The sequence below is a fragment of the Microtus pennsylvanicus genome, chromosome 13 (assembly GCF_037038515.1).
Source record: "Microtus pennsylvanicus isolate mMicPen1 chromosome 13, mMicPen1.hap1, whole genome shotgun sequence".
In the NCBI taxonomy this organism is placed as follows: Eukaryota; Metazoa; Chordata; class Mammalia; order Rodentia; family Cricetidae; genus Microtus; species Microtus pennsylvanicus.
In genome coordinates, this window is record NC_134591.1 from 54,484,992 (window position 1) to 54,503,157 (window position 18,166).

Sequence of the window (18,166 nt, forward strand, 5' to 3'; positions counted from 1 at the left end):
AGTAGACCAGGCTGGCCTTGAACTCATAGAGATTCACCTCCCTCTGCCTCCTGAGTGTTGGGATTAAAGGCATGCGCCACCACCACTAGACTTAGGGTTTTTCATTATAGTGACAAAGCTGACTATTCATTATAGTGACAAACATACTATTCCAAAACCTTAGAGATTTTCTAGTTCAAGTACAGTTGAGAAACTGGAGAATTCAAGCTCACTCAGAAAGGATCACCTGCTGAACTGGAATTAGAATCGTCTTTACACACCTTAAACGTATCAGAAGTGTTCTAACAGTCGTTACTAAACTAACACCTCACTCTGCAGGTATTTTTTTTTTTTACTATAACATGATGGTGCAGCTAGGAAATGGAGCGTCCGAGACTGAATGTGAAGACTCATTCTCAGGTTTTCCATCCGCACCCCTCCACTTCCTGAAAAGGAAGCCCAGAAGAACAAGGGTGACACACTGGGTCTCAGGACCCAGCAGTCAGGCAGGCGAGGTCTCTCAGCCATTCCCAGCAAAGCACAGGCTTTTCACCAGGCAGCGGCTCTATACAAAACCTTCTGAGCCAACAGATGAGCTCTGTGACCTGAAAAAGAGCACAGTGGCTTTCCCCACACATCAGAGGAGAGCAAGAGCGGCAGACACACAGAAAAGCAGGGCCATTTACCAATCACAGCCGTATCTACACAAGTCAGACAGCTTCCTAAACAAACGGCAGCACAGAAACCAACCCTGGGATCAAAGTACATGCTGCACGTCACCACCGGAACAGCCCTGCCTGGAAGGTGATCAGAAGGTGGAGGTCTGCCCTTTCAGAGATGACCCATCATGGTGTTTCAAAGCTAGGACATCAGAAGCAAGTACGAGCTATACATATGGGAAGACTTGGCATGGGGCAGGGCAAAGAAGCCAGCCCTGCAGAGAAGGATCTGCGCAGGGATCTGTATGCAGAGAGTAGGGCAGGTCTCTAGAATAATAATCACAGCTTCCCGGGAGCCAAAGGAAGGTTCTTCAGCTAAGCAAACCTGTTCCAGTGGGGACTGAGAGCTCCTAGAACTGCTACAGGGTTAGAATTTCACTACAACAGTGTCTAAATATTTACCCTGTCCCATAAAAGGGCTAAAGGACTGCTATTTCAGCCTCCGGCTTCACACCCCTTGCTACATTTCCCCCAGATGATGCGTCACACTGAACCTCCTACAGAGAGAGGGCAATGGATGGGCTTCGTGACTGGTCCCAGCTTTCAGGTGGTACAGATGCCAGGAGCACACACATGAAACGCGCAAAGAAGTCATGCCACAAAGCAGTCACGAGATTAACCTCTCAGCTTCCTAGAATGTCACAAGTCTCCAGCTATCTGAGCCCACAGTGTGAAGGGGACTGTTAGGAACCAAAAGAAGAGTAAGATCTGAACACACAGTAGCAGAACAACTGTGTGATGGGCACAAAGACACTGCCAGAGAGTACGCATCCACTATGCACACACACAGACACAGTCCTTTGTCTTTGTGTATAGTCTAGGAAAACCCTTGCTCAGAAAATAAAAACTATAGCAATCATCATTCCCTTCGTAGCAATGTAGGGCCTCTAATCTGCCTTCTCAGCAGAGGGGTTGAGTGAAGGAAGACTGAAGACCTAAGGGCTAATCATGGTGTGTAAACACTCTCCTACATAGGCAGAGCATGGTGAGCTGGCCCATCCCATCGGCTGCCCTATGGTCAGCCAGGACTCCCCAGCTCTCCCCACTCCTTGCCTCAAAGACGTCTACCACAGTGAAGCATTTCAGAATGACAGCCCCTACAGCAAGACCATCTCTCAAACGGTTCCAACCAGGAGATGCCACCCCACTTCTTTAAATTAGAGGGGCCCATGACTACTCAGGGCTGAACATGTGAATAACTCATCAGCCTGAAAGAGCACAAAAATTTACACTGCACTATTGTCTGTAATGTTAAAAACTGAAAACTTAAATGTCCAACACTTAGTGTTATGTAAAAGATGACATACTCCCATGACAGAGTATGTTTTTAACAAAGGTATTTACATGTTTTAATGCCATGAAAAAAAATACCCATGACAAATGTTAAATGAAATGATAATGTCATAAAAATTGAAGCACAAAATCAAGAAAATAATGTGCAATGAGAATTCTGGGAACTATCATTTGTGTGGTTCAGTTTTCCCATACTTTCCAACTGTTTTATCACATATATAGGTAAGTGCCATAGTAAGGGAAGATGGCAGCAGACGGCTCTGCTTTCAAAGGCAGCAGCTCCTAATGTTTAGAAAATAAGCACACCTCCCCGCTCCACGAATCTCATAAGATTAAATAAGAAAAAAAACAAAAACCCTGCTCTAGGAGTCTGTTCCCATGGCAACAAGTCTTCCCCTCCCCCTTAAATACATGCGCAGTCTAATGAAACGAGGATCTATTTTTACTCTGCCATAATGTAGACCCTTGACTGGAGTCATTTGTGCCAAGCTGCTTCTGTTCAGACAAGGCTGAGGACCAAAGAAGACACTCAACGGAAGTAAAATGCACCCTCCTGGCTCTGGCTCGAAAGCTTCATTTAAAGGTGCACCTTGCTCTCTTGTCTGAGCTGGAAACACACAGCAGCCCATTACAGGAAAGACCTTTTCTTAGATTTCCCCTGTCTGCTGCAATTCCTCTTACAAAGTCCCCATGCCCACTTTCAGAGTGACAAAGCCAAATCCTGTGCCAGCTACTCTGAGTAAACACACTCTAAAGCCGGCATGAGAGCCTGACCGAATCTTTCTAGTTTTTTCTTTATCTAGTGGGCTGTCACACTGAAATTGGTTTCCCATGGCTCTGCTGCTGGCAGCCTGGGAAGGATTGGGATCCTTGCTATACCTCTCCTCTAAGGACTTGTGTCAGATAGCACACAAGCTAAAGTATCAGCAACACAAACCCAGAGGCTGCAGGCTGCAGACTAAGACCTTGAGATCTATATACAAAGTTCTCATAAGAAATCATTTTTCAAAAGCTAAGAACTGCCAGGTGTGGTGGCGCACACCTTTAGTCCCAGTGCTCGGAGGAGACAAACACAGGCAGTCCTCTTAGTTTGAGGCCAGCTTGGCCTATAAAGTGAGCACCAAGACAGCCAGGGTTACACAGAAAAATCCTGTCTCACCACACCAAACCAAATAGCTTAAGAACTAAAGCAACTATCAATGTGCTAATAAAGCAAATTCTTTCAAGTCACGGCCAGAAATGCCAGAGAGCTCATTTCTAAATCTGCATACTCGGGGACTTCCGTCAGATAAGAAAAGAGGAAGGAGTTAAAAACAACATCAGCTGTGCGCACTTGGGCAAACAAGGTGAAGAAACACAGTAGGATTCGCACACAAACCCACAGTGACAGATGGCTACTCTGGAGAGGCCGGGGATTTACAGTCTAGCCTTCACTAGCAACTGTTGCAAAAGACAATGGGCCAGTTGGTTTCTGTTAACTTGACACAAACTAGAGTCATGTGGCAGGAGGGAACCTCAATTGAGGAAATGCCTCATCAGATTGGTCAGTCTGTGGGCATGCCAGTTGATTATTTTCTTGATTGTGGATTGATGTGCCAGGATCCAGCCCAGAGTGGGCAGTGCCACCTCTAGGCAGGTGGTCCAGGGGAGTACAAGAAAAGTCAAGAAAGGTGGCTGAATGTGGGCCTGGAGGAGCAAGGCAGTGAGCTGCTCTCCTCAGGCCCCACCTCCCCCCTTGCTTGGTTCCTTCCTTCTGTGATGTCCTCAATGACAGGCTATAGTCAGATCAACCCTTTCCTTCCAGAGTTGCTTTTGGTCATGGTGTTTCTCCCAGCAAAGGAGAGCAAACTAAGACAAGAGCTCTCTGTGCAAAGGAGAGGAGAGGCGAAGATGCTCTCCTTGCTGCATCACTGTGCTGGGACACAGTTATCCTCAGAGAAGGCAGCTTCCCTCCCTCCTGAGTCCTTTCCTATTTTCAGTACACCACCAAATGGGACCATCACACATTCATTCAGGTGGGGGTGAGGAAAACAATGGCAGGAAGTCAAAAGGATCCAGTTTAGGACTAAGAAATTTCCTGTAAAAGCTGAGTTGAATTTTTTTTTAAATGAAAAGAAAAAAAAAATCAACAAAATCTTCTGCAGGTGGACTTGTAAAACGTAGTACATTTTAAACCTGTATTCGCTGTGCATCTAAAACCAACCTGGGGTGAAAAAACTGCACAAAGACTGCATTCATCATCAAGGAAAAGGGAACAATAGAGAATCCTATTCCTCCACAAGCCACAAATTATGAAGGTAGAAACTGAGGCAGGTTTCGGCCATACAAGAGGGAGAGTTGACAAACTGTGAGAACCCCCACAGCAACCTTACACTGCTGGATGGCCACAGCTGAAGGTGAATTTGCTCATCTCTGGGGCTTTCCACTGGGGAAGGACCTGTCGTTCAGCCATCACGGACCAGCGTTCACAAAGCCTGTGGGGAATACAGGATCCAGAAGAGCGGGGTAGGGAAGGAGAAGGTTTGAGAAAGGGAAGAGTCAAACACAGTGAGAGATAATTATAACTATACAACACGAAGCTCTACAGAGGCGCGGGTATGCTTTAAGAGGTACCTTTAAAGCCCAGGTGGCCTGGCTGAAAAGAACTGGTATTCTGGAGAAACGTCAAATATATCAAATACCAAATTACAAAGCTAGCTGCCTAAGCTCCAGTACGGGAGGTGGTTACAGTGTGACCCAGAAGTCAAGACATCCTCCACTATATAGGGAGTTCAAGACCAGCCTGAACTATGTGAGACTCTGTCTCAACCTCCACAAAATTATTAACTTACTTATTTAATTAAAATATAAAATCTAGCCAGGTGTGGTGGCACACACTTTTAATCCCAGCACACACTTTTAATCTTGGAAATCACAGGTGGATCTCTGTGAGTTTGAGGCCAGCCTGGTCTACAGAGCTAGTTTCAGGACAGCGAGGGCTACATAGAAAAACCCCACCTTTAAAAAGCAAAACAAAAGGGGCTGGAGAGATGGCTCAGTGGTAAAGAGCACTGACTGCTCTTCCAAAAGACCTGGTTCAATTCCCAGCACCCACATGGCAGCTCACAACTGTCTGAAGATCCAGTTGCAGGGGATCTGACACCTTCACACCAATGCACATTAAATAAACCATAAAAAATATATATACAAAAAAATGTGTGTGTTTATACAAATACATATGCCAGACATGGTGGATCACTCAAGTGACCTCAACACTTAGGAGGCTCAGGTAAGAGAACTACCACAAGCCAGGCAGTGGTGGCGCACACCTTTAATCCCGCAATGAGAGGCTGGAGCAGGTAGGTCTCTAAATTTGAAGCCAGCCTGGTCTACAGAGTGAGTTCCAGGACAGTCAGGGAGCCCATGTCTCAAAAAAAACCAAACAAACAGAAACAGAGAGAGAGAGAGAGAGAGAGAGAGATAATTGCTACAGATCAAGGCCAGTCTGGGCTACACTGTGGGTTCAGGGCAGACAGAGCTACATGGCAAGACCATGTCTCAAAAGTAAATAAACAACAAAAAATAAAACCCAAATTGCATTTAATTGTATCTGTGAATTACAGGAATGCCTGTCAAGAAGAAATTAATTTCTAAAAGTAAAACACAAAGAAACCCATGTGCTTTTCATTGTTGACAACAACTTAAATGACATTCCCTTCATCTGCGGAAAGTAACGCCCAAAACAAACGTACTCACACTGAACTGAAGCCTTTCCTTGGCCTAGTTCCACCAAAGCCATTAACATGGGCATAGCCCAAATACAGGTGACCTGATTGACAAAAAAAGCACTTCTAGAAAGTGCTGAACCGGAATCACATAACGCAAATGCTTTTATAGTCAGGAAGGATATCAGCGGCCGTAACTTGGCAAGCTTTGCCTTTAGAGAGAACAGTGACATTCCGTGTAAGACTATAATACTTTTCAGGGTTGGTGCAGAAGTTACTGATATCACCCTTTTCACCCAGTACTAACCAACCTGTCTGAAGTTCTTGGGAAACACCAACCACAGGCCCCCACTCCTCACCTAACAAGTCTAGAAACAGTGGTGCATGGTACACGGAAATTAACCCCACTGCAACTACCTTAATTATCAAGGAGAGATTAAACCGGGTCATATTTTAAAGCTGCCATCCAAAAATTCTGTGCATCTTTGTATTATTGACTTAAGTCACCCAGGTGAGGATGAGGCAACATGCCTAGACCCTAGGCTTCCCAGAATTCGAAGAGTGGGAACTTCTTTTCCGAGTAACCAAACGATAAATCGATGCATAGGTCCTGGTTGGCAGCCATAGTCAAACAGCTTCAATCTGGCACACAGCCTTAGAGGATATGACTTGCTGTATCTCATTACTTCCTGGGACGAAGTTTCAGTGATAGCTGGGATCCTTTAAAAGCACATGAAAGTTTTCTACCAGAAACCCCTTCCTATTTCCTGTCCACATTTACCTGAAAAAAATTTTTGATATTATCCCTAATAACTAAGGGGGAACAATCACATCTTGGAGATGTTTTCAGTGTCTTTGTGTCTGTCAGTACTTGGATCTTACCCTTATTCTACTCTATCACAGGAAATCACCTACATTTCCCAGCCTCCCTTGCCAAATGATTTCTGGATAAATTCCTTCAATAAGAGATTTTAGTAAGGATAAATGGCAAAAGGAAGAAAGAAGTCAGAGTTCTCTTATTTGGCTTTGGTTTCAGCAGCCACTGAACAATTCCTCTTTCCATGCCTCTGGATCATACCACATGGCTTCTGGAACTCTCTAATTCCCTTAGCCACATGGTAGCTCCTGGATACCATGATTGCCTAGGTGTCTCGGTAGCCACTGACCTATTGGTTTCTGTTTTCCTAACTGGTTCTCGACTGAGGAAGCCTTCCAATATATCAAACATATTTTTTAAATTATTTTTTAGAAAATAATTTTATTTTATCCAGATATCCTATAAAAAATCCTTGTAGAGAACAAAATGTACAGATAATACAAATTCATTCATTCAATGATTTACTTAGGCCTTATCAACCCCTATCACTGCTGAGAATATTAGTGAATGTAGCCCCAAATCCTTGTCCTTATGGGCTCCCATCCTAGGGGACACTTCAAGTGCAGTGAATCACAATTTAAGAAGTTAACGTTGGCTGGGGATGTAGCACAGTTACTAAGTTCTGGCCTAGCATGAATGAAGCCTTGGGTTTGATGCCTAGTATCACATAAACCAGGTGTGGTGGCACCTGCCTATAATCTTATCACTGAGGGAGTGAAGGTAAAAAGATCAGAAATAAAGCTAATCCTCAACTACGTACTGAATCTAAGGACACCCTGGGATACACCAGGTCCTGAGCCAGGTGTGCTGGGCTTAGCGACACAGGCCTGTGATTCTAGTGACTTAATAGACAGAGGTGGGAAGTACAAAAGTTCAAGCCAACCCGGCTCTGTCTCAAAAAGTCTAAAAGTGACACACCCTTGTATCCCAGCACTCAGGAGGCAGAGCAGGAGAATCTGCACAAGTCTGAGACTTCATCCTACATAGTGAGTTCCAAGCTAGCCAGGACTACATAGGGAAACCCTATCTAAAAATGGGGGGCTACGGAGGTGTCTGAGGATATAGCTTAGTGGTAGGGTGCTTGCCTGGAATGTGAGTAGCCAAATCCCAGCACTACAAAAAACAATTAAGCAACACAGGATTACTGTCTCAACACTAGAGAACTGTGGTAAACAGGAGAATGTTAAGGTGTTCTATGCTACAGAAATTTGCCCCTCCCTTTTCAGTATGGTGTGCCGGCCTGAGAACTTCAGGAGCAGTACGGAACTTCCTCAAAGTTACCATCTACTTAAAAGGGCCCCTTGCTCAAACAGAAGTGCAACTGTGGCCAGGATCTAAGAGATACCGTGTGTTCAGAATGTATAGCAAGTGACTATGACACAGACTCTTGCTGGGCGTCTTTTCAACAGGGGACATCAACTGGAGAAAGAAACTCTGAGCAATGTGTCACTTACCCTTTCTCCATAGCACAGGTAGGCTCCACTAACAACATGCAATGTACGTAATTAATAGTGTGTCACGGCCACCAATTGCATATTATTTTCAGGTTGGAATGTGCAGGCACAAGAACAGAAACAGACAATGACTCATGTGATGAACAGTTAGATAGACAACTGTGCCCAAGAAAGCTGCCACCTACATCCCATAAAGACATCAGATGACAAAGGTAGGAAGGGGGTAGTTTTCAGATTTATCTGGAAACAAGATTTGCTACCAAGAGAGCACCTTACACAATCATGAAGTCATCACAAATATTCGGCTCATGGTCCTGCTTGAGCATAAAAGCATGCTCAGCTCTGAAACTATAACAGCATTGGCTGCAGAGACGACAGCACACACTCTGCTGGCATTTCATTAGACCAACCTCAGAGGAGGGCATGTCCACGAGAGCACCTGCCATACAGACGATGCGGGCTCAAGACTCTAACCAGCTACCAAATTCTAACCTTCATACGTCACAATATGTAGTCAAATCACCCTAAATAGCACACGCATTCACAGACACACACACACAGCACAGAGGCTCTGTACATTTCTGCCTCCCCTTCTATGAGTATAGTTCCTCTGTGCCTCGCAAAGCCCTGTGTATCCTTTCCACCAGCTTAGTTGCCTCTTTGAAGCTTGCCTTAAGGCCTTTTTGTCTTCTTCAGTGCTTTTCCTGCTCCCTGTACACAATGCCATAATGATTATTTGCTTTATATATCTACTTTCCCACTAGACTATAAAGCTTTGAGATCAAAGGTCCCATCTTTGAATCTTATCATATGTCCCTGCAAAGCGTCTGGCACAGACTGAGTGCTTAAATATTTTTTGTTGTTTGGGTTATTTTGTTTGTTTGTTTTTGTTCAATGGGGTGTTTTGTTGTTGTTTGCTTGCTTCTTTTTTTTCTTGGTCTTTTAAGACAGGGTTTCATAGCTGGGCATGGTGGCCTACATCTTTAATCCCAGCATACAGGAGGCAGAGGCAGGTGGATCTCTGTGAGTTCAAGGCCGGCCTGGTCTTCAGAGGAAGTTCCAGAACAGACAGGGTAACACAGCGAAATACTGTCTCGGGGAATAAAACAAACAAAACAAATCAAGACAGGGTTTCATGTAGTCTAGGCTGGATCAGGATAATCTTGAATTCCTAATTCTCTGGGTGATATGAATATAAGCATGTACTCACACCCCACTTTTAGGACACATTACTGTATATGTATGCATGTATGTGGGGGGGTATGCACACACATACTAATACATATATACATACAGTGTGGAATCTTCAATCGAAAGGAAGCTGTTCCTAAAGGAACTTTGTCCTCTTTTCCTCACGGCCACAACTATTTAAAAGGAATGCAGAATAAACAAGGAAGTGTCTCCCAGAGAACAGCCTTAGCACATTAAAACTATGAGACGATTTAACAGTGGCTTTGACTAATCACTTTCAGTAAACTTGTCAGTATAATCATGACTGTCAGGATTAATATGCATCAGCTGTGAAAGCTCAGAAAGCTATCTGGTCTTGGGCAAAGGAGACTATAACAGCAAGAAAACTGGAAATGGAAGAATAACTTGTCTGTCTACATCTGGTAGAATTTTTTAAACCTCTCAAGGAGGTTAAAAAATATGTTTCTGGGGGGCTGGAGAGATGGCTCAGTGGTTAAGAGCATCGCCTGCTCTTCCAAAGGTCCTGAGTTCAATTCCCAGCAACCACATGGTGGCTCACAACCATCTGTAATGAGGTCTGGTGCCCTCTTCTGGCCTGCAGACATACACACAGACAGAATATTGTATACATAATAAATAAATAAATATTTTAAAAAATATATGTTTCTGCTTTATCATATGTCACTGACATGTAATAGCTAAAACAACTTAAAATTGACAGGAAAGTTTGTGTTCTAAGGTATGACAATTAAAAAGCAATAGTTGACCATTTATAAAAAATAAATAAATAAAAGGACAGCTAAAGATTAAATTGCAAAAGTTAAAACTGGGTGACTGGTGAGATGCCTCAACGGGTAAAGTTTCTTACTGCCTGCCCATCTGAGCTCAGTCTCTACAGCCACACTGCAGAAAGTCAGAGCTGGTTCCTACACGGTGTCCCTGACCATCACATGTGCATGTACATGCACACGCGCGCGCGCGCGTGCGCGCGCGCACACACACACACACACACACACAAATAATTAAAATATAGTACATTTTTAATTAAAAAGGTTAAAATTTAGGGCTACTACTAGAAAATCTCCACATAAAGAAATTGCTGGTCTCATCTTCCACACATGTCTAGAGAGGCAGGAATCATCCAGGCTATCCTCAGGGTCCTGTAAGCACATTTGCAAAAATGCCAGAACTCCCATACATAGAAAATGGTTTTGGCTTAAGGACTAGGGGATTACTATGAATCATTCCAACTGTGGCTTCCAGTAACCAAAGTATTTTAAGAATATAAAGTTAAAAAGTGAAACTAACAAACTCAAGATAAGATAAATAAGACCAAGAGTGGTATAAAAATGATGTTTGCATCTGAACAGCACTTGTTTACAAGACACTTGCATTTTCCAAGTAAGAAAATGAAGCTGACAGATGTTATGAGCACTGACTACTTCACTGCTCTTCCCAAGGTCCTGAGTTCAATTCCCAGCACCCATATGGATCTATAATAGTACCGGATGCCCTCTTCTGGCATGCATGTGTACATGTGGAAAGAGCACGCATACATTAAAAAAAGAAGAAAGAGAAGAAAAGGAAATGGAGCTGAGAGGTGGGTGGCATGCTGAAGGGTCACCTTAGCTGCTCCATCACCAGGGGAAGTCCTTTTCACTACTGCCTCCTTGGTCCTCAAAGGCTCCTGAGTGCTGTAGATTCTTTATTAAAAGATGTATTTGTTGTGGGATATTTGTACACTGTGAAGATGTATTGCTGTGATTGGTCTAATAAAAAGCTGAACAGCCAATAGCTAGACAGGAGACATAGGCAGGACTTCTGGGCAGAGAGAGACCTTCAGGAGGAAGGCGTAGTCACCAGCCAGGTCGCAGAGGAAGCAGGATAGAAAGTATAGAGTAAAGGTAACTGAGCCATGTAAAAGAACATAAAAGTAGATTAATGGATATGGGTTGTAAGATTAATGGATTTAAGTTGTAAGACTAGTTAGTAACAAGTGTAAACCAAAGCCAAGCATTCATAATTAATAATAAGTCTCTGTGCCATTATTTGTGAGCTGGCGGCTCCCCAAAAATCCATCTACATATATTCATTCTTATTTTATGTGTAAGAATGTTTTACCTGCATGTCTGTCTGTGTACCACATGTATGTCTGGTGGCCATGAAAGCCAGAGGAAGATCTTAGATCCCTGGAACTAGATTTCAGATGGTTGTGAACCACCATGTTGATTCTAGGAACCAAACTTGGGTCCTCTGCTAAAATCCTAAGTGCCCTTAACTGCTGAGCCATCTCTCCACTCTCTAATCCCTTTTCAAAGACATCTTCCATAAGAGAAGCTGTCTTCCAAATCATTCAAAAATGTTTCCCAGCTTAACAGAAGTACAGACTTGTGTACGACCTTGAAATAATGCAGAAGCTCTTTCATGTACATGGACAGAGAATCTTCATTGTCTTCATATTATGATGTACACTGTGTACATAATAAATAAATAAATCTTAAAATAACCTTTAAAAGATCCAAGAGACCAAACTCAGTGGGTAATGCGCTATTTGCATAAAAGTGCTGAAAACCTATACATATAATGTCACTATTTAAAACCCACATATACAAAATAAAGAAAATGTCATTGCTTGTCAATGCATTTATTACCTCTCAAAAATCAGGTAAAAGAGGCTGGGGAGAAGGCTCGGGAGTAAAGCACTCCTGATGGTTCAGTGGTGAAGAGCACTGCTGCTACACCAGAGGACAGATTCAATTCCCAGACCCGCATGGCAGTTCACAACTGTCTGTAACTCCAGTTCCAGAGGATCTGACACTTTCACACCAATGCACATAAACAAATTTAAAAGAAGAAGAAGCACTCCTGCAAGTGTGAGGACTGGAGTTCCAATCTCCATAGCTATACAGAACTGTCTCAAATACATATGTAAGAAACCAGGCACAGGGGTGCATGCCTGTACTGCAAGCTTTGGGAAGGAAGATCAGGAGTTCATTTACTCAGCTACACAGAGGTTAAGGCCGTCCTGGGCTACAAGACCCTGTTTCAAACAAAGAAAAACGATAGCTAAGAAATGGCCAACAGTGGTTATCCCCAAGACAATGACTTTTCACACTCTTTAGAGTTTTTGAATTTTGAACCACATGACAATCAACTTAAATGAAAATATATATATAACAGGAGATGAAACAGGTAGGGATTAGTTGATTAGAGGGAAACACCAACAACAAGATGTGACAAAAGAGGGAAGGGAGCCTCGCAAAGCCTTCAGACTCCAGAACTCCATGAGGTGCTCCAGTCTCTCACATATTCCACAAGCCATCATGTGGCCCCATGTCGGCTCCTTCCCAATGGTAAATGATAGATAGTATCTGGTTTTAACCAGTCTCTGAACAGGTTAATTCCCACCCACTGTGGCCCCAAGTACAAAGGAAGTATGATGGTCTCCGGCAGCCAGTTACTATGGACATATCTGGGTCTTACACTAACTAGTTTTGCCCTGTTTATCATTACTGAAGTCAGTCCGTTGAAAGTATTAATGTAGGAGCTCTCATGACAAAGAAACTGTATCTTGGGCTATGAAGAAGTCATAGCATTGAGAAAGGGAGCTTTTTGAGACAGGGTTTCATATAGCCCAGGCTAGCCTCAAAATTGCTAAGGATAACTGAACTGACCTGAACTTCCTGCCTCTAACTTCTGAGTTCTGGGATTACAGGTGTGGCCATGTCAGATGGTTTAAATCGTGACTTTTTGTTTTTTAAACAAAGCAGTGCCAAAGCAATCTGGCCATTCGAGAACCTGGTCCAACAAGCTTTTCTATTGCAGTGGTTCTCAACCTTCCTAATGCTGTGACCCTTTAATACAGTTCCTCATGGTGTGGTACCCCAACCATAAATTATTTTTTGTTTGTTTGTTTTTTTCAAGACAGTGTTTCTTTGTGTCCTGACTATCCTGCAATCCTAGTAGACCAGGCTGGCCTCAAACAGAGATCCACCTGCTTCTGCCTCCTGAGTACTGAGATTAAAGGTGTGCGCCACCACCGCCCAGCTCCAAAAAATTATTTTTGTTGGCACTTCATAACTGTAATTTTGCTATTGTTATGAATCATAATGTAAATATTTTTGGAGACGGAGGTTTGCCAAAGGGGTTGAGACCCACAGGTTGAGAACTGTTCTACTGACTAAAGAGAAAGAGTGTCTGCTTGTTCTCTATTGTGATGTTTAAACTCTATCATTCTAAGATCAGCTAACATATCACTTCCTTTCTTTTCTGTTTTCTGTTTTTTTGAGGACAGGGTTTCTCTGTGTAACAACCCTAGCTGTCTTGGAACTAGCTCTTGTAGACCAGGCTGGCCTCGAACTCATAGAGATCCTCCTGCCTCTGCCTCCCGAGTGCTGGGGTTAAAGACGTGCGCCACTACCATCCAGCCCTAATGATGTAACAAAGAAGAATCAGGGGACTAGAGAAGTTACTCTGTGGTCCAGAGTTCATACTTTTTAGAAGGCCTGAGTTTAGTGCCTAGCACCCACCTCAGGTGGCTCCTGATCACCTATAATTCCAGCTTCAGGGAATCTGACACCCTCTCCTGGCGTCCATGGGCAATAACTCACATATACACATAATTTAAAATAAAAATAAACTTTATGAAAGATAATTTTTCTAAAAAATAAATAAATAGAAAAGGCAGGGTGGCAAGATGGCTCAGTGAGTAAGAAAGGGTGTTTGCCACCAAGCCTGACCATCTGAGTTCTCTCCCCACATGGTAGAAGTTGTTCTGCCTCTTACACACACACACACACACACACACACACACACACACACACAGACACACACACAGACACACACACACACAGACACACACACAGACACACACACAGACACACACAGACACACACACAGACACACACACAGACACACACACACACAGACACACACACACACACAGACACACACACACACACACAGAGACACACACACACACAGACACACACACAGACACACACACAGACACACACAGACACACACACAGACACACACACACACACACAGACACACACACACACACACAGACACACACACACACAGACACACACACACACACAGACACACACACACACACACACACAGACACACACACACACAGACACACACACAGACACACACAGACACACACACAGACACACACACACACACAGACACACACACACACACACAGACACACACACACACACACACAGACACACACACAGACACACACACAGACACACACAGACACACACACAGACACACACACAGACACACACACAGACACACACAGACACACACACAGACACACACACACACACAGACACACACACACACACAGACACACACACACACACACACACACACACACACACACACAGACACACACACACAGACACACACACACACACAGACACACACACACAGACACACACACACACACACAGACACACACACACACACACACACAGACACACACACACAGACACACACACACACACACAGACACACACACACACACACACACAGACACACACACACAGACACACACACACACACAGACACACACACACAGACACACACACACACACAGACACACACACACACACAGACACACACACACAGACACACACACACACACACACAGACACACACACACACACACACAGACACACACACACACAGACACACACAGACACACACACACACACACACAGACACACACACACACACACACAGACACACACACACACACACACACACACACACACACACTATAAAATTTTAAAAGAGTCATTGCCAAAGAGTTATTTTAGAACATTTTTACAAAAGTATCCACTTACAGATCTGCAGTCCAAGCTACATCAATAGACTCAATATTAATAGATGAACACTCTCCAGACCCTGTCTGGTGAGCTCTCAATTTTCTGAGAAAGGACAAGATAAAAAAAAAAGTAAACTCAAATATTTAGTGAATAGTTTTCAAATTCTTCTGCCAACTAAGGGCCTTTTACCACAGCTGAGCAAGCCACGAGGCACAGATACAAACGCCTTTCTTACCACCCGCTGAGAACTGCAAATGTGTTCATTACGAAAGCAGAAAGGGGAAAAGAGGAACAACACGAATGAGGGGTTAACCAGCAGACTGGGCTGGATAATTTCTCCCACTCGATAAACACGAGGCCTTGGCAAAAGCCTGTTTAACAGAACTGAAAGATAACGACACACAGTATCTCTTTTTTAATAGTGGTGAAATGTATTGAAAATAATTTCTGGCTTGGAATGTTGAGGAGCTAAGGTAGTAGCATCAGCGGCTACTAGCTTTTGTCGCTGTTGTTTACATCTTATTTATTGATTGTGTAGGGATTTGTACAGGTATTAGAGCATCCCCATGGAGGTCGAGGAACAACTGTGCGTCCTGGACACCAAACTCAGTCAGTCTTGGTGGCAAGCGCCTTTCTCCGCTGAGCCATTTCACAGGCCCCAGCGACCGTTCTCGTTAGGCATTAACCAAGGCTTCATATCTGAGTTCCCAATAGGACTATTAATAGAGGGCAGTGGGAAATTTGGAGGAAATGACAAAGTAACCTCTCTCTTCCACATGGTATATTTTATTGGAATGAGTACGTTTAAGCGCGACATGAGAAATAGGGGAGGGGGTGGTTCTAAAAATCACCAAAAAACGGCATCTGATTCCCCAAATGTGGTGATGTTCACCCAGGGATGCCTCACTGTGACTTAAGAGCTGTCAACTGAGGACATTAGAGAATCTGAGTGAAACCAGATGTTAAACCAAACATCCCAATAGATCTAACCAGAATCAATCCAGCCCGGTGGGGGTAGCCAGGGGATCTCTGCGAGTTCAAGACCAGCCTGGTTTACAAAGTGAGTTCTAAGATAGTCAGGGCTATGCAGAGGGACCCTGTCTCCAAAAATATATAAATAAATAAAAATTTAGGAAAGAAATCCAGGGACCTGCTTTCCTAATAGTACGTTCCATTTGCCTGCTGATAGAGGTCACTAAAAAAATATTACGAGGAGTCTAAATCAATGCATCATCATTCCTGATGCCCTCCTTACATAACCCTACTCTAAATAAACCATAATCACATGAAGCATGGGTTAGGAATCTATTGCTTTTCTCAAAATCAATACACACACATTTGAATTTGTCTTAAACTATATGTCCATATGCTATACGGCAAATCTGGAAATGGAACTAAGGTACATAAACAATAGCCCCCCCCCAATATAACTGCTTGTCTCTACAACGCCAAGTACAAACATTTCACTAGTACATTTTTCTACCATATTGACCTTTAATTTTATTAAAGCACGAACCTTTAAGAGCACAGAAAACAAAGGCTAAATGGTTGTGGCCGATTTACAAAAAATCCTTCCGTTTCACCTCTAGGAGTGGAAACACCAAGGAAGCAACGAACTCGATGAATTCCTTGCTTCCCTTTCTCCCTGTTTGGATGGGTCCTGCACTACAGCCCAGATCCTGCTAGTTTCGGCCACCCCACAAGCACAAGGCCTCTCCAGACCAAGCGAGGCTATCTAGAAATCCGCACTGTGTCACTGCGTAAGGCAGCTTCCCAGGGCACACATCCTGAGTGAAGAAAGCCACCTAAGCACTTTGTCAGAGCTCAACAAGGTGGCAAAATGACAGGAGCTGCTAATGAAAGAGCAAACAGTAAGGAATGCCACCTTTAAAAACCATTTCGACAGTTTTCCTCTTCGTCATCTCACCTTCCTCCTCGCCGCCCCCACCCCCACCACCACACTGCAGCTCACCCACAGCTCTGCCAAGTGAAAGGCTGCCAGCTCTGGATGACAGCGGGCCCAGAAGCCATTCAGAGCCTGCAACACAGACATTCTCACCTGAACACACCGGGCCTCCCCACCCCCCACTATACCATCTTCACCACGCTCTCATACACACACATAGACACACACATACGCACACGCACGCATGCACACACATCTCCCCAGTCCCCTCGCCACACCAAACCCCAGCCCCAGGAAATCCAGAAAGCTCTTGAGCAAGGGTAGTACCCGTTGCCATCCGAAGAGGGCTCGCTCCTGGGCTCCAGAATCCCCTCCCAACTCAGGCCACCGCCACGCCACCGCCCCGCAGTCAGCCCCCAGCCGATGCCGCGGATGTGCTACCTTTGGACTGGCAGTCAGCACAGAACTTGTTATCTTCCTCCAGCAGCAGGTTGGCCAGGACCGCCTGGTACCGATCCACGTCCCTCACCGACTTGCCCGTCATGGCCAGGGTGCCGGCGGGGGCAGAGGGCGAAGCGCCCCCCGCGCCCCCAGGAGCCCCTGCCTCGGTCCCGGGTTGAGGCCTCGGGGCCCCCGCCCAGACGCACCTCCCGTGCGGGACGAGCCGTGTCCTCTCGCCCCGCCCCGAGCCGTCCCCGGGGTCAGGGCAGTCTGCCCCCCGCCCCGCAGTCCCTCGGCGCGGCGCCTCCTGGAGGGCTCCGGGCAAGGAGGGGACCCGCGGAGGCTGCGGGACCTGGGACGCGGCCTAGGCGGAGCGAGCCCTCGGCCTCAGGCGTGAGGGCCGCGCACCTGACCCCGGTGCTGAGGTTCTGCCGCCGCGCTTCCCGCCTCGGTTTCCCTGGCAGCTCCGGCTAGCTCTGCCGCCACCTCCACCGCCTACTTCCGGCAGCTCTTCCTCTCCTCCTCCACCCAGCCCCAACCCGCGCATGCGCCCCGCCCACCGCACCGCACTGGGCTCTTCCCTCGGCTCCGCCTCCAAGGAGCCAATCCGGGAAGAGGCAGGGGCGGGGCTTAGGTGAGAGCGGCAGTGGGAGGACACGCCCCCTTCATGTCCTTGGAAAAGAATGAATGAAGCCCGGTGGAAAAGGGAGGAGAGCGAAAAGAATAGTGACGGTAACAACCAACAACTACCGA

The 18,166-nt window shown here is 45.1% G+C and overlaps 1 protein-coding gene across 1 annotated transcript in view; it reads right to left on the reverse strand.

Moving 5' to 3' along the window:
• Positions 1–17,774, reverse strand: part of Smap2 (small ArfGAP2) — a 48,304-nt gene extending 30,530 nt beyond the window's left edge. The window contains exon 1 of the mRNA XM_075947137.1: positions 17,414–17,774. Within this exon, the coding sequence (XP_075803252.1) occupies positions 17,414–17,516 (103 nt within the window). The 5' untranslated portion in view covers positions 17,517–17,774. The remainder of the gene's footprint in view (positions 1–17,413) is intronic.
• Positions 17,775–18,166: the final 392 nt, after the last annotated feature.